General features: G+C 51.2%; 1 protein-coding gene across 3 annotated transcripts; it reads left to right on the plus strand.

Annotated features, from left to right (window-relative positions):
- Nucleotides 1-1,147: 1,147 nt before the first annotated feature.
- SLC16A8 (solute carrier family 16 member 8) lies at nucleotides 1,148-15,964 on the plus strand. 3 transcript variants are annotated; one of them, XM_065581146.1, is made up of 5 exons: nucleotides 1,148-1,529; nucleotides 5,501-5,812; nucleotides 6,475-6,618; nucleotides 8,019-8,888; nucleotides 13,858-15,964. In XM_065581146.1, exons 2-5 carry the CDS (start codon nucleotides 5,584-5,586, stop codon nucleotides 14,247-14,249), a joined length of 1,635 nt encoding a protein of 544 aa, XP_065437218.1. In that variant the 5' UTR covers nucleotides 1,148-1,529; nucleotides 5,501-5,583; the 3' UTR covers nucleotides 14,250-15,964. The 3 variants fall into 3 exon arrangements, with proteins under 3 accessions (XP_065437218.1, XP_065437214.1, XP_008177536.2); XM_065581142.1 differs by having other exon boundaries at nucleotides 1,150-1,488; XM_008179314.4 differs by lacking the exon at nucleotides 1,148-1,529 and having other exon boundaries at nucleotides 5,434-5,812.
- The last annotated feature ends 1,255 nt before the right edge of the window (nucleotides 15,965-17,219 follow it).

Here is a 17,219-nt window from a genome sequence, read left to right on the forward strand (position 1 = left end):
CTAGTTTTATTATGGTGGCTTAACCCTCCCTTACTCCCACCCCAGCAGCCCCACACCCCCTCCAATCAGTTGCAGAGGCTGCCTGAATTCTGCCTCCGCCCCCACCCCCGGCCCTCATGGGGGCTTTGCTTTTTGTAATGGTTGGTGACTGTAGCATTCCTCCTGGCGCTCTACGTGCACCGATCTCCCCAGCACGGCCCCACCATCCTAATGCCAACGGCTCTGCCTGCTGTGGGTGAGTGCTGTTTGGAGTGTGCTAGACGGCCAGCCCTGCCCTGCATTCACTTGGCTTTTTTGTGGAGTCTGCAACAAAAGGGAGCCCTGGCCAAACCAGCCCTCCAGCCATATGCCACGAGGAGACGGGAATAACTCATGAGATTTTCCACACTCCTTAAAAGGAGAATTTACCCCAGGCAAGTGGTAAGGAGGATGTTCAGGAAGGCCTCCATGTTCCTCCTCTGTCTGTCTATCTACTAGCATATGTGGCCCTCATCAGCATTGAATCCAAGCACCTGCTTGCTACTTCAGAGCATTCCCTGCATGGCCCACTCTCTACTCTGTTTCCTTTGCTCCATCGTTGCACCGTCTCCACCGCAGCACCTCCATACTCCAGCACTGCACCCTGGTCCTGACACTGCACCCCACCCCCCCACAATGCCCTGCTCTGTCTCTGCAGCGTTCACTGCAAACACCCCCCCATCCTGCATCCCCTGCTCCGTCACCACACCCGATCCCCCTTCTTAACCACTGCACCCCCTGCCCCATCCTTCTGCTCCCCCTGCTCCAGGACTGCACCTTCCCTGCCCCACCTCAGCCCATCCCATGCATTCACGCGCCAGCTTTGTAAAGCTCCTTGACATTGTTGCCTAGGCTGCTCCATCCTGATGAGCCAAGAGACCAATGTTAAGAGCCTCCCTGCAAAGGGAAGTGAGTGCAGAGGGGAAGCCATAAGGAATCTTTGGGCAGGCTCCCAGCCGTCTCTCTGTGCTGAGCCGTGGGATTACCGGGGCATTCTGGCCCAGGCATGCAGGCTGCTCCTTCCCATTGGCTGGGAAAGCTTCTTAAAAATGGAGAGGTGGTTTCTGCTAGATCAGCACCTCTGATGCTTTGCCGACTTTAAAACATAAGCAGCTGCTGACCCAGATCCACAGTGTAAACACCTTGGGGCTCAAGCCGCGCTGCGCCCAGGGAATCCCAGCGGAGAGGACTTGGGGGGAGGGTGTCTCTGCAGCAGCTGGGGATCACTGCATGACCCCACCAGCAGCAGGTGGTTCAGGAGAGGACAGGAAGCCGTGCAGGATTTTCTGCAATCCAGATTGAAGGGGGGACTTTGCTGTCCAGGAAAAGAGAGCAGGCTGCTGCCAGGCATCTGTCATGGAGCTAACCCCGAAAGACATCGTCTAAGCTAACGTGCCCCTCCAGGAGCCAAGCAGCGCCACGCGGATCAGCCCCTGGAACTCGGAGGGAGAACAGCCGCCGTCCTGTGAGGTTTGTATCCAGATGCGCTTTGACGAGCATTGATTCATTCGGTAGGTTAGTGGGGTGTTCAGGATGTTCTCCTGGTTGCTGCTCAGGCTAATGCTGGTCTCTGGGCATAGCCTATTAATAGGTCAGCCTGTGCCAGGGAAAGCTTATCTAATTCTCATCTGGATGCTCTCTCCATGCACCCTCTCTCCCTCTGTGACGTGGATCCGCTGCTCTTGGAGGCTGGGAGTGTGAACCCTGGCACCACCACCCGGAGCAGGGACCCCACTGAGCTGGGACGCTAGAGGAGAATGCTGGCACTAGTGTGTGGATCCCATTGACTCCCAGTGCCAGCGTGCTCGAGTTGTGGATCCCACTCTGTTCAGAGGTTGGGTCTGGGACAGCTCCCTAGTGGCCGGATCCTGCTGTGCGTGGAGGGCGATTCTCAGTGCTAGCCCCGGGGGTGTAGCCCACCCCGCACACAAAGGCTGAGGGTGTGACTCTCACCATTAGTGCACTGTCCTTACCCGTGGGTTTTCTAGCACTGGTGGTGAATCTCACCCTGGCATAACTGAGACGTCAGCACTGAGCTACACAGGTGATGGGTGCTATGGGGACACCTGAGACTGCAGGTGTGATGCGTTGGGCGTTAGCGTTCAGGGCGAAGTCTCTGCCTGCCAATGATCCATCTACTGTAGTGTGTGTTTAAACTGGGAACTGAGTATTTAAAATATCCAAACAAACCTCCCTGGCACTGGAGAAAATAGTAGTGAGCAATGGTGTGCAAGGACCAGACACAGTGCACATCAGTGCATACAACCCCCGTAGCAATGATCAGAACAGCCAGTGTACTTCCGAGTGGGAAACCTACACTCCCCACACCGGTCTCAGAGCCTGGAGTAAATGGCACACCAAACCATGTTTCGCAAATGAGGCGTTGTGTGCCAGAAGGCCAAATCGATGCCCTTGCCTAGAAGCTATTGAACACTTAGAGCGAGGAGACGTGTTATGAACACTGCCTCCCCGCTTCCCAGTAAACCCCTGATCATGGTGCTGGAGAACAGAGGTTTCAACAAGATTGAGAAATGTAAGGATGGGCAGAGGGAATTAACAGCAACAATCTGGGGCAAGTGTCTGTGTCTGCATGGGTGCGAGCGTTTGGCAGCAGACACTCTTCCAACACAGCTGCATGCATCAGATGATGCCAGTGGTCCAGGTCCAAGACTGATCTGGGAATCTTTGTTCCATTAGAGCACATGCCCTGTAATACAATAGTAACTTGCTTGCTAGTAAGCTGGAGACCGGTTGTGGGCGGAGCGGAGACTGGGGTGTCGCTAAATCAACCTGTCGTAGTGCTGTTGTTTGAAGTGATCATTTGGAGCAGTAAAAGGTTAGAACTGTTGATGGTTGACAGTAGAATCTGGGTTTACCCTCATTCCGGACGGTGAATACTTGGTGTAGAAATGCCTTTCCAACAGCCCCTTCCTACTGCTGTCTGTCACTCATTTGCACTGAGTCAGGGAGACTTGGTTTGTAAGGCTCAGACTCTTTTTGGCAGTAGGGTCCAGATAAATAAACACAGCACTGGGGAGTCACAGCTCCTGAGTTCTAATCCTCACTCTGCCGCTGGCTCACTGGGTGGCCTGGGGCGAGTAATTTATCATCTCTGTGCCTGAGTTTCCCCATCTGTAACGTGTGTGTGTGTGTGTGTGTGTATGAATATTAATGGGCTAATGTACATGCAGCACTTTGAACACTTAAGGTGCTGTATGAGCACCAAGTCTTATGTCTGGAATGAGTTTCTCAGTGCTGCTTGGCTGCGGGTAGAGAATGCTAGAGCTGGTGTGGGGGGGGGACAGCTGGAGCCCTCTATAAATGGGCTAGAACACCAGGCAGAGCTCGCTGGCCCCTTGCCTGCCCGTTTCTGGAAGTTCACAGCACATGCTGATTCTGCGCATGAGGAGCATTTGGCTAGAACTGTCCAAAGGAGACTCTGCTGATAGCAAGATCCCACTGGCCATTCATTTCCTGTGCGACAGGTTCCCAACTACTGTTGACTAGGGGGCACTGGGCTAGGCCTTGTGGGAGAGGTGCCAGAAATAGCCTTTCCAGCTTCGCTTCAACAGAGCTTGGCCCAAGGCTCTTGCCAATAGCAGTGTGTTGTGGTAGGACAACTGACCATGCTTTCCCGGAACAAGGGTCCATCTGGTGGGAGAAGGGAGATTCTGCTGAGGGCATCTGGGGTCACCAGTCCTGAGCCTACCTGTATGTGCTGAGCCTGGCTCAGAAACCTGATTAGTGACAATTGGCCCAAAGCCAACGGCGCCTTCTCATGCAAATCAGCCTTACAGTGCATTGTGGGTATAGCAGTGTCCCTTACTGTAGGCCCACAGGCAATCTCACCATTTCGGCTGGTGCGATGCTACATAGTCCTTGCTCAAGTGGTGATTGAAGACACCCCCTGGAGACACCCAGCCCTATTTTTATTGTTAGTTGTGCCATATTGACTTGCTGACAACCTACACCATAACCAGTTTGGTTGTGAAACACCAGCCCCTCACCTCCTGGGTGGAGTTAGCAACCTCATGAAACTACTGAGGCTGGCTGGTGCTGGAGCTGGGGAAGAAGGGGCTACTCTCCAAACTGGACTCTTGCGCAGTGAAGGTGGTTTACCCTGAATAACATAATTCTGCACTTCTACTTGAGGCTCTCAAAGCACCTTACAAACATGAACACACATAGCACCCCTGTGGCAAAGGGGCTGAAAGATACTCTCTGTTATGCACAGAAAGGGGAGATGACTAGCTCAAGGTCACACACACAGTCTGCAGCAGAGATGGGGATAGAGCTTAGATCTCTTGCTTCCCCATCCTGTGCCTTGTCAGTGAGAACCTCCTTGGCTCATGGCACTTCCCAGATCAGAGTGAAGGCTGGGACTTCCCAGGACTGGCTGAGGCAGGGAATGGAGACATCATCACAGAGTGAACTGTCTGCTCAATGTACTGCAGCCAGTGGCACTGGAGTGGGGAGAGGCGTTTTGGGAGAGGAGGGGAAACCTGCATTGGCAGGGGAGGAAAGCGGCATGGCAAGCTGTGAGCTAAGCCTGGGGAAATCCACCTGTTCCCTGGAACCTGTCATACCATGTGCTAGCTACACACTGGCCAGGAGTGAGAGAGTGCTGTGTTAGCAGTTATAGCCAGAGTGTGTTCATGCAGAGACATTGGGTGACCAGGAGAGAGGCTGTGGCCTCCCTGTGCTGGTGTTGTGTGCTCCCGGGGTCCACCATGCTCAGCATGGGGAAGGGCCCGATGGGCGCCCTGGCACAGACTGCAGAAGTGAGAAAAACAAACCCAGACTGGCCAGTGGGAGCAAAATTCTTGGCCAGCTTAAGGCTTTAGAGAGAAACTCACAAGACAGCCCTCGCCTCTCCCCCCAACTCTCGCTGCCTTTGTTCTGGCCACACCATATAGGTACAGAGCCCTAATCTCTCTGGCATGCAAATACCCTACTGCTCTAGGGTATTCAAAAATCTGTCTCCTTGACGGCTCAAAAAGTGGGTGCATGTGAGGGGGGGGGGGATGCGGACTGTCTGCAGTGTGCTTGCAGGGAGCATGCATGGTGTTATATAGCCTGTCTAGGCCCCAACCCAAACGAAAGCCCTGTTGTGCTAGGCACTGTGCAAACACAGCTTGAGAGACAGACTCTGAAGAGCTTCCAGCCTAACTAGACAAGGCAGCCAACGAGTGGGAGGGGAGCCAGGCACAGAGGAGAGGTGAGGGGACATGCCCAAGGTCACCCAGCAGGTCAGTGGCAAAGAGCTTGGAATAGCGCCAGGTCTCCTGCCTCCCACTTCAGTGCCTTAGCCACTAGCCCATGCTGCAGCTCCATGTGACGCGGGGGCAGAGGTCAGAGCAGGCGGGAGTAAATACTGGCACAAGTGAACTTAAACACTTCAACAGGCAATGGTGGAGCGCCGGGCAGAAGGCTGGAGCTGCCATTGTAACCATGTGTCCTGTATGCTCTTCTCCTCCTGCAGCTCTTGGAGATCTGTGTCTACTGCACGCTCTCCCCCGCCCCCAACCCCCGCTTGGCTTTGGGTCCCCTCCCCCAAGTTAGAAAATGGGGAGGTCTGACCCAGAGGAGGGCCAGCCGCCAGCTTCAGTGAAGCCCCCAGATGGTGGCTGGGGCTGGATAGTGCTGCTGGGCTGCTTTGTGATCACCGGCTTCTCCTACGCCTTTCCCAAGGCCGTGAGCGTCTACTTCAAGGAGCTGATGCACGACTTCCACGTGGGCTACAGCGACACAGCTTGGATCTCGTCCATCATGCTGGCCATGCTGTATGGCACGGGTGAGAATGCTAGCGTGAGCCTGGCCCCCTTCCAACAATCCCCCCACCTTAGCCCTCCCCCGCTCAAACCCATACCCGGCACAGAGTGGACGCCTCCTTTGGGTCTTTAACTGTCTCTTTATGCTTCCCAACCCTCCTCTGCACTAAAACCAAATGGGAAGTTGGGGCAGGGTGACAGAGACCTCTGTCCCCAGCACCCCTCCCAGAAGGGGTATGAGCATGTAATGTTGCTGATTTATGCCCCCACGTCCTCCATGCCTCAGACATCCCCTATGTCTCCGCGGGCACCCTGAAGATCTCTTTGCCTGCTCATCAGCTCCATTCCTTGGTCAGCCAGAGGGGGTCCCTGTCTTCCCTTTTGCTGCCCTCACTGAAACTGAGTGTAGCTGTCTCCGTGTTACACCGAGTCTCTTCTTGCCCCGTGGAAAGAAGGAATCAAAGCCAGGTCTGCCTTGTGGCAGTGTGGAGTCAGGGCTACTCTGTCTGGACCCTAGAGCTGACTCTCTACCTCCAGAGCAGAGCTGATGGTGAGGGAGGGAGATTTCCTTTGGCCTCAGCATTCTGCATTCACGTGCTGCAGGTGGGTGGAGAAGTCACTCAGTTGTAGCTGCCCTAACTCCTTGTTTTCTCTGGTTCTCACTGGCTGCTCCGCTTCCATTCAGGGCCTGTGAGCAGCATCATGGTGAACCAGTTTGGGTGCCGGCCTGTGATGCTCGTTGGTGGGCTCCTGGCGTCTTCCGGTATGATCCTAGCCTCCTTCACCACCAACATTATTGAGCTGTACCTGACGGCTGGCATGCTGACAGGTGAGAGCCCTACGGAGGGGGAGCGCTGCAGCTGTGGGAGTACACCCATCGGATCCCAGCAGCTTGGGGCTGGGGGTGGGAGGATGACATAGGCAGGGATAGAGACAGAAGGGACATAGATGATGTCTAACTACCATGGTGACTGGAGATGTGTATATATGTGAAGGCAGAGAGGGGAGAGAGAGATGGGGGTGGGGGTGTTTATAGAGATGCCCTGTCTGTGCTTCCACTGGATCTGTGTGAGCAAGACACATGCATAAATGCAGTTCAGGCTGGCAAGCTGCTACCTGAGGGAGACCAGGCAGAGTGAGGAGTTGAGGAACACTGGCAGGGATGATGGAGAAATAAAGGGGTCTAAGTCCATGGAAGGATTACATGGCCATATGGGAGAGAAGTGGAGACTGAGCGAGAAACACACAGCTTCATGACATGGTTTTTTCTCCCCCCTTTGCTCTGGAGAAACAGTTTGGTTGCTAAGGGAAGAGGCTTTTCTCCTTACCGTGGATGTGCTCAGGGAGCCGACGTGGCTGTTGGGAGGACAACCTGCCATGGCAGCAGCTTTATGGCACTGGCTCTTGAGGCTGGAGGAGGCAAGAGGAGGGGTCCGGGCCGTGACTGAGCCTTCTGCCTGCCTCCATCTGGAGTGGCATAGATGGAATCAGAGCTGGCCCAGGGACCTCAGTGTCCAGGACCCTTGTTCTCTGGCTGGCAAAGGCTGAGAGCACTGTGAGGATGATCTGCTCAGAACTCAGTGGCTGGCAGGAGAAACACCTTAAGGTCTGGCTCATCAATTCATTTAGCAAGATTGGATGGGCTCGAGAGGGAACTCCACACAGCCGTCTTCATACAGAGGCAGAGTCATTGGGGCATGGGGTGGGGGGAAACCACTGAGCTCTGAGGGGGCGCGTGGGAAGAGACACATGCACTAGGAGGAAGAAGAACCCATCATAACAGGAAAAAAACCCGCTGGTCCATTAATATTGTCTCTTCTGGATGCAATCTGACAATGGAACAGCCTGAGGTGGGGGTCACAGTGGGACTGATCAAGAGTTTAAAGGGTAATAGCCCAAGTAAGGTGATGGTGGAGCAGTCCTGATACAGACTCTCAGGGAAGGCCTGCCAGTTAGAATGGGGTAGCCAAAGGCAGGTGGCAGTGGGCGGTCCCAGTGCAATGTAAGCTCTTTGGGACCTAGCCCTGCCTCTGCTATGAGTTTCATACAGTAAGTCATGTGGGAGAGTCTAAGACTCAGGAAGAGAATTAAACTAGATGATGGAGTCTTTGGGCTAGGTGTGTGCATGCAGAATCTCTGAGAGGTTTGCATTAGTTGTGGTCCTCTTGACTCTGTTGTCTCACACCCATTACTCTCTCCATCTCCTCCTTCCCCTACCCCTGCCCACAGGTCTAGGTATGGCTCTGAACTTCCAGCCCTCCCTGATCATGCTGGGCACCTACTTTGACAAACGTAGACCTCTGGCCAATGGGCTTGCTGCAGCCGGGAGCCCTGTCTTCCTCTCTGCTCTCTCTCCGCTGGGGCAGGTCTTGCTCGAGAAGTTTGGCTGGCGAGGAGGATTCCTCATCATGGGGGGTTTGCTGCTCAATTGCTGCACCTGTGGAGCAGTCATGAGGCCTCTCGAGGCAGGCATGAAGCGGAAGATGGAGAGAGTTCAGGACAAATATGAAGCCAAGGAGATGCTGCCCATTGGGGAAAGGGCAGAGGAGGCCATAAGCACCATTGATGGAGCCAAAAAATCAAAGAAAACCAAGAAGCAGCAGCAGCCCAGGAAACGGAAGAAGCTATTGGATTTTTCTATCTTCTCCAACCGGGGGTTTGTCATTTACTCCATTGCTAAGTTCATCATGGTCTTGGGTCTCTTTGTGCCCCCCATATTGCTGGTCAACTATGCCAAAGACATAGGAGTGCCAGACACAGAAGCTGCCTTCCTGCTGTCCATCATTGGCTTCATAGACATCTTTGCCCGCCCTTCCTGTGGGATGCTAGCCGGGATGAAGTGGATGCGTCCCCATGTCGCCTACTTATTCAGCTTTGCTATGCTCTTCAATGGCCTGACAGACATCTGCAGCGCCAGGGCTAACACCTACACGGCACTGGTCATCTTCTGTATCTTCTTTGGCATCTCCTACGGCATGGTGGGTGCATTGCAGTTTGAGGTGCTCATGGCCATTGTTGGATCCCAGAAGTTCTCCAGTGCCATTGGGCTGGTCCTGCTCATCGAAGCCATTGCTGTGCTCATTGGGCCACCCTCAGCAGGTATGTTTGTGCTTGAGAGAGCTGTCGGTCACCCAGCTGCCCTCCCGGCCTGACACTGGGACTCTTGACCAACAGGGTAACACTAATGGTTAAGTCCTCTCAAGAATTTGGAGGCATCCAGACATTTTAACTGCATATTTCTAGCTCTAACTTTTGACTGGTGGAATGGTATCCATAGTCATCCAATGGCATCCTAGATATCAGGGTGGGGTGGGATCAGTACCTGGCATCTGAAGGGTTCATGAGGCTGCACCTCTTTAATGCTTTGAGGGAGAGGACATCTAAGCAGATAACTGAAGAACTGAAAGGAGTTGAACAGTTCAACTCCTATTTTTAGAGAGGAATGAATGAGGGACTATTTCATTGCCTCTGTTTGCACAAGTGGGAGGGAAAGGTACCCCTGCTTTATTATGTGTGTGTGTGTGTGTGGGGGGGTAATACACACTTCTCTCTATTTTTTTTTTTTTTAATCAGTTTTTCACAAAGTATACAAAACACTGAGCTGGTTTTTCATTTCAATTGTCCCTATAAAAAAAAGACCATCTAAAATGAAGAATCTGAGTACAACCCAATTCATCACCAGGGCCGGCTTTAGGAAGTGTGGGGCCCGATTCCAACAGTTTCGATGGGGCCCCGACAGGGATGACTAAAAAAAAAAAACACACGTAAAAAAAACACATGGGGCTTGTACTCACCGGGCCGCGCTCCTAGTTTTTGGCGGCAGATCCTTCACTCGCTCCAGGTCTTCGGCGGCACTAAAGACCCGGAGTGAGTGAAGGACCTGCCGCCAAAGACCCAGAGCACCGCCGGGTGAGTAAAAATTAAAAAGGCGCCTCTAGCCAGGGAAGGGATTCTCTGCCACTTGTCCCCCACTCTGGGCGGCCCTGCCACTGGGTGTGGGGCCCTCTTAGGCGCGGGGCCCGATTCGGGGGAATTGGTGGAATTGGCCTAAAGCTGTCCCTGTTCACCACAAAACTGATATAACCGGTGTGCTGAGAGATTCTTCTTGTGAATTCTAGTAGTTTTGCTCATAAAAAATTAGCAGCTACGAGCATTTAGTTAGGGCTACCTATAGTGGGATCTACCCCCAGTGTCCCTTAATCCTGACCAACAGCACCCCCTGCTATTGCTTTGCATGGGTAAGAAGAGAAGGTTATGTTGTTGTTAAAGCCTGGCAAAAACCATTTGTGAACATTAATGTGACTAAAACCAGCAGCTTCTCATTAGTATTCACAGCCCTTCTGCTTTGTTGCTGTGCATATTCATGAGCGTGACTATTTTTGTTTGCAGAAAGCACGAGTCTCATGAATGTTTGTAGCAATACATCCCTGCCAGAATTGTGCACAGGGCTATCTCCAAATCTTTTTTTAGAGAGAAGATTCAAAGTCTTTCCTTCAATAAGGGAGTGGTGCAGGGGTGTTGGAACAATTTGTATAGTGGGGGTGCTGAGAGCCATTGAACCAAACTGTAAACCCTGGATATGATGGAAACCACTTCAAACCAGGGGGTGCAGCAGCACACCTAGTTCCAGCACCTATGGAGTGGCAATAATATGTAACTACTAGTGAATAGTTGTTCCCTTGGGAGGGAGTAGCTTGCATAAAGTGTCTGAGGAACGTGACCAGTCCTTCTCAAAGTCTATTAGTGGATAACGTGCAAACAGGAAAACAAGGGCAAACTTACTGAATAATTTATTCCCTGAGGCATCTCTGGTGTATTGTAGGCAAATGCCTACCAGGGCCCAGACTGACATCCCCCTCCCCCTGCTCCTTTCCTTAAGCCAAAATTTGAACCCATATCTCCAGCCATGACATGGCAGTGCATGAAACACAGCATGAATGAGCTCCTCCCCATGCTGTGCCAACCATAGAATCATAGAATATCAGGGTTGGAAGGGACCTCAGGAGGTCATCTAGTCCAACCCCCTGCTCAAAGCAGGACCAATCCCCAACTAAATCATCCCAGCCAGGGCTTTGTCAAGCCTGAGCTTAAAAACTCTAAGGAAAAAAAGATTCCACCACCTCCCTAGGTAACCCATTCCAGTGCTTCACTGCCCTCCTAGTGAAAACCATCCCATTGCCATGCTGAATCATAGAAGATTAAGTTTGGAAGAGACCTCAGGAGGTCATCTAGTCCAATCCCCTGCTCAAAGCACGACCAACACCAACTAAATCATCCCAGCCAGGGCTTTGTCAAGCTGGGCCTTAAAAACCTGTAAGGATGGAGATTCCACCACCTCCCTAGGTAACCCATTCCAGTGCTTCACTGCCCTCCTAGTGAAATAGTACAGGAGTACTTGTGGCACCTTAGAGACTAACAAATTTATTTGAGCATAAGCTTTCATGGGCTACAGTCCACTTGTCCAAGCTAGACCTCCCACACTGCAACTTAAGACCATTGCATCCTTGTTCTGTCATCTGCCACCACTGAGAACAGCCGAGCTCCATCCTCTTTGGAACCCCTCTTCAGGTAGTTGAAGGCTGCTATCAAATCCCCCCTCACTCTTCTCTTCTGCAGACTAAATAAGCCCAGTTCCCTCAGCCTCTCTTCGTAAGTCATGTATCCTAGCCCCCTAATCATTTCCGTTGGCCTCTGCTGGACTCTCTCCAATTTGTCCTCATCCCTTCAGTAGTGGGGGACCAAAACTGGATGCAATACTCGAGGTGTGGCCTCACCAGTAACGAATAGAGGGGAATAGTAACTTCCCTCGATCTGCTGGCAATGATCCTACTAATGCAGCCCAATATGCCATTGGCCTTCTTAGCAACAAGGGCACACTGCTGACTCCTATCCAGCTTCTTGTCCATAGTAAACCCTCCACTAGCACAGAGGCTCCCAAAGTGGAGTTCCCAGCCCCTGTAGGTTACATGGGGATCCATCTCTTGAGCCAGGGTCAGAATGTGCCAGAACAGCATTCCCGCATTTTTGCTGCATGGAGGACACCATTTTGTTCTCCAGATGGTATCCTCCGCACAGCGTGACCTCTCACACACCACGCATGAGTGAGAGCTCACACTGGCCGGGGTGTTCCAGTCACACCAGAAATGATAGGGGTCCGGGACTCTTAGTAAGATGCCAAAGGGGTCGTTTGGGAACCACTGCACTAGAGCCTCTGAAGGCAAAAACAAGGGAGGTTTAGGTTAGACATTAGGAAAATCTTTCTGTCAGGGAGGTTAAGCACTGGATCAAATTACCTAGAGAGGCTGTGGAATCTCTGTCACTGGAGGTTTTTAAGAGCAGGTTGGACAAACACCTGTCAGGGATGGTCTAGATAATACTTAGTCCTGCCACAGAGCAGGGGACTGGACTTGATGACCTCTTGCGGTTCCTTCCAGTCCTACACTGATTGTGGGGAGGAAAGGACCAGACCTATGGCTTAATTTGGGTCACTGTGAGAACCCTCACTAACAACAACAGTACCTGGCTCCTCTTCTCTGATCCAAACAGGAACACGCTTATTTCCCACGGGGAGTAGCAGGCCCAAGCAGGTGGACACTGGCCCACTTCAGGGAGATTTCTGAAATAGATTGTGAGACAGAGGTAATGATTCATGGGGCTTAATGAAGCAGCTGTGGTGGCAGGGGAAGGGGACATTAGCTCAGCATTGCTGGTGGGCCTGTCAGTATCCAGAGCTTGGTGATATGACAGCCAAAAACGCAAAGGGGGGAGAAACAGGCCTTTATTGAATATTGTGTGCAGCACCGGAGCAGCTCCTTTCAAGGAAGGAACATGGGAGAAATGGCAATAGAAAGAAAAGGGAAGGAGGAGACCATGAGGGGATCTGAACAGCCTGGAGAGGGAGAGATGCTTTGTCTCCTCTCCATTTATGCACAGAATTTAAGGCCAGAAGGGACAGGTCTAATCTGACCCCCTGTATAACGCTGGCCTGAGATCCTCACCCAGTTACCCCTGCACTGAGACCAATAACGTATGCTTTAGTCAAACACATCTTCCGGAAAGGCATCCAGTCGTGATTCGAAGAGGGTTACGGTTATTTGGGTAAGTCAATACAGAATGGTGGAGAGGGACAAGGACAATAGTGGGATGAGAGAGGGACCTAGGGTACTGCAGCAATGAAGCTGGGACCATCTTTATAGGTTGAGAGCAGTTTGTTTGTAAAATAGGATAACCAGGGAATAGCTGTCACCGTGGCAGAATGGAACAGTGGCTAAACTTATGTGTTCAGCCTATGCCAAGCAGAACAGAATCTAGCCCATGATGCCTGGCAGCTGTAGGGCCTGATGGTGGGGGAAGCTTGAGTCTGTTGGTAAACGCAGTTGATCTGACTTAAGGGAGCAGAACCAGAGTGGGAAGAAAGTAAGTGTGTCACTTTGCTTGCATAACCCCCTACTTTGCCGCTACTTGGTCTGCAGGTTCGAGGGGATGACAGGGCTTGCTGTGTGTTAAGATTTGCCCCCTACTATTCCCTACTCTTTACCCAGCCTGGAGTCACATATAGGGTCCCACCACACACACAGGACAATCCTGACTTTCACAGAGTTATCCCATGAGCCCTAACTTGTGGGACAATTCAAAGGTCCCCTAATATTGGTTTCAAGCATTATGCCGCAGCGTTGCATGTGATTCCATTGCCTCTTCTGAGTCATCATACTGTGATGATGGGAAGATGGACTAGAGCAGTGTCAGACCACATCAGCACAGTCTCATGATTATTTAACACGTACAGAACAAAGGCAAATTAGTAGCTACAAGCAGTGTCACAGACTCACCTCTTGGAGCACATCCTGTCTGTTTTTCTCAGCCAACACAGAATGGCTTTCTGTTGTATATTGTCCAGGGTTTTGTCAAGTGTAATTCTGAATATCCCAATAAGGCTTCAGTCTCTTTCCTTAGGAAATTATTCCCCAGCCACAGAGAGCTCATTGAGGTGCTGATCTCAGCGACTTCCATATCATTGGAAAAGACTTGCTGATAGTCTAACACTAATTATTTCTCATTTGACTATCAGGACGCTTGGTGGATGCATTCAAGAACTATGCAATCATCTTCTACCTGGCTGGCTCAGAGGTTGTACTCTCCTCCCTCTTCCTGGCCATGGCCACCTACTGCTGCCTGAATCAGGGGAAGAAGACACCCCAGCCAGAGAAGACCCCTTCGGTAGGGGGTGGCAGTGATACCGAAGAGGCAGAGTCAGATGCGCAGGAAGTGGAAGATCATGCTGGTGACAACCACCACCTGTCCCACAGCACCAACACTGCTGTCGTCATGGACAGCGATGCGGTGAACCACGTAGCAGAGGACCATAGTGCAGATGGGGTGGAGCAGCCTGCGGATGAGGGGGCAGTGCCAGTCCCAGGTGAATGCAACTCTGGTCAGACAGTGGAGAGAGAGAGATTTTAGCAAGTGAAAAGCCAGGACTAAGAGACAATGCTAAAGTGTGTGACTGGCCTGGTTTGGAGACAAGTATATGGGGGAAGGAATATGGGTTGGAAGGGGAGAGTGTGCTGGGGAAGAAGGGGGAGCTGCAAGGAACAAGAGACCGATTCCAAGAATAGCAGAATTTTTATATATATAATGTCTGTGTAACGGTATACTGCAAATACACTGATGTATTCAACACAGGCCCAAAGACCCTGAAAACCAGCCTCCCCTACAAACTGTCCCTGGGAAATATTTTTAAACAGCAGCAGAGGCAGCCAGAGAACTTTACTTTTCCCTCTACACTATCACCCTAAGACAGAGTTAGGGGCTCTCTATGATCATATCTGATTTACTCAGTCTTCAATGCCTCTCCTAATCTGCTACTGCTGTCAGGACAGACCCCGCTTCATAGACTGCAGAAGAGGCCACGCTATGGACTTGGCGGGAGGGAGGTTGGTTTAGGCTGTCATGGAAGCAGCTGATGGTGTAGGGAAAAAAAACTAGAGGGCAGCTACAGGAATTGCCATACTTCATGTCAATAATCTCTCTGACCTTGCCTCCAACCACAACCAATGCCTTAGAGAAAAGTATAGCCTTCCCCTTCCTAGGCAATACTAAAAGTGAGGGGAAGGGACTTCATTCTGACCCCAGCTTGAAATTATCTGATGAGGTGGCAGGCCAAAAGAAGTGGTTGTGATGCTTTATGGGCAAGGAAGAGGAACTGGGGGAAAAGCTCTAGTTAAGGGCACCAAGCAAGGAAACAGTCAAACTAAATGCCATTAGCTAACACCTGCCCTGACACTAAAAAGTTTTACAGATAGGAATACTAGCAAGGACCCTTCCCCATAGGCTGAATCTGCACGGCGAGAGTAGATGACATGTGAGGGGGAACAACGCTGAGCAGGAAGAGTTTCTCTTCAGAGCCCAGGTAAAAAACACACCATGTCCCGAGGGATTATCCCTGTGGCAGCAATGGTACAAGGGGGAGGGGTGGATGTGTGTTTTTTAACTAAAAGAAAACCCCTTATATAAAGGAATCAATGTTCAGGCAGAAGAACAAGCAGCAGCCAGAGGATGCAATGAATGAGAGGGTTTGAGCAAGTAGTAAATCAGGCTTAAGAGATGGATTTCTGGATTCTAAAAGAACAACCTTCACTCGCATGCTTAAACCACACTTAATCCGCTTTAGAACTGGGTCTACTATGACACTCCTAGCCAAAGCCCTTCCTTCCAGTTTCCTGAATTACTTTACCTCAAACACCCCGTGCCAACACCTCAAAGGCCCTATTACACCACCAAGGGATCAGAAGCCACAGGGCTGTACGGCAGGGATCTCAAGGGCTGCAGAACAGGCATTTCACTTCAGGTCACTGGCTTGAATATGAACTAGGGATTGGTCAGAGACATTACCAACTGATAGCCCAGCTAAACCGAATTTGGTGGGGGAGAGAGAGAAGGTTGCACTCCAACTGCTACTACGCAAGCAGTACTGATTTGCTGCAATAAGGACAGTTTTCAAGGAGAGACAAGACCTCAATGAGCCAGGGGGCTTGCAACCAAGATGTGAGACAGATGGGGGTGGGGTGGGGCAAAGAGCACTGTAGCTACCCCCCTCTGTCTGTGTAAGAGGCTCAGCTTGTAACTTGCAACTAGCATTGTATTCACATTAAAATTTATCTAAACTCCCAAACAAATCTGACCATTTTTGGAGCATCAAGATTAGTTAATTCCTTAGAGTATATTCTCCATGGCTCTGTTCAATCTTGCACTTTTAAGTGACTCAAGAGAAGAAGCCTCCACCACATCTTCTGGGAAACTAATCCAGTCTACATGGACCTCACTGGTAGCAAAGGATTCCCACTATCCAGGCAACATTTTCCTTTATTCAGTTTCATATCATGAAGTCTAGTTATACAACCTTGTGGTCAGAGTCTGTCTCCCAACATAGGCAGCACCAAGCAGTAGCTGGGAATTCCTTTTTCGTCATGGGAACTCAGCAGAAGGGATAGCTACTCCACACTGGCCTCAGCATAGGGGCCAAGCCAGGGAAAGGTTACCGCTAGAGCACCTCTAGGGGGATATGGGCTGCTGAGGAGCAAGATCCCAGGATATCCAGGACCAGACCAGTTTCCCCCACCCCCCCAGGGGCCATGAAGATGGTATAGAGCCACCTTTGCCACTTCCCCTTCCAAGTTGCACTGAACATGGCTTACCATAGCTCAGGACCCGGACTGCACTTGATACTCCTCCTCCAACAGTTTTCCTATATACATTTGGTCCCTCCAGTTGCTTGCTTACTGTGGTTGCTCTTGTCCAACTCCCATTCAAACAGTGTCAGCCTGGACTCCCGAACCCCTCAGCAGGACAAAGCATGAGGAGTGCTTTTTAAAAGAAAAGTTGGTACCATCGTATTGCACTATAACACTCCAAATGGGATGCTAAGCAGCCTGCCCTGTGATCTCTGCCAGTCAGAATTCAGAGCTTAGGGAGAGAGGCTGTGGCCAGAGCTGGTGAAATGTGGTTTGCTGGAGCTCCATCAAGCTCCATCACTGATATTTTCCATTCCTATAAGCTACCTCTTTGACACAGCTGGCAGCCTCTGCTCACAAGGTCAGGACTTACTGTCAGCTCAGGCTTGAGGTGTGGCAGCTGAGTTTGTGGTTAGAACCTAGCATTGGAATAGCAAGGGATGCCGCGGGACAGGATTGAGGTGGACTACTGTGTTCTGCAAGGCTATATTTGCCCTCTAAGCTGAGCCATAGCACACCTAGGAACATAGGACACCCCGTGTATAGCCTTATGGAGCATGTACATCACACTTTTCATCTGCAAAGCAAGGTGCAGTGATGGCCACCATAATTCTGTTCAAGGAGTTAATATCCCCCTTAAGACAAAAGGAACATAGCCTTATGCACAACCTTCATGTCCCACCTCAGGTCCAAAATAGAG

This window comes from Chrysemys picta, chromosome 1 (genome assembly GCF_011386835.1).
Source record: "Chrysemys picta bellii isolate R12L10 chromosome 1, ASM1138683v2, whole genome shotgun sequence".
NCBI classification, from domain to species: domain Eukaryota; kingdom Metazoa; phylum Chordata; order Testudines; family Emydidae; genus Chrysemys; species Chrysemys picta.

Bases quoted from the DNA above. Each gene is read 5' to 3' on its own strand.
- SLC16A8 (XM_065581146.1), top strand. From the start codon at position 5,584: ATGGGGAGGTCTGACCCAGAGGAGGGCCAGCCGCCAGCTTCAGTGAAG. The intron at 6,619-8,018 runs GTGAGAGCCCTA...CCCTGCCCACAG, and splicing joins GACGGCTGGCATGCTGACAG to GTCTAGGTATGGCTCTGAAC. The intron at 8,889-13,857 runs GTATGTTTGTGC...TTTGACTATCAG, and splicing joins CATTGGGCCACCCTCAGCAG to GACGCTTGGTGGATGCATTC.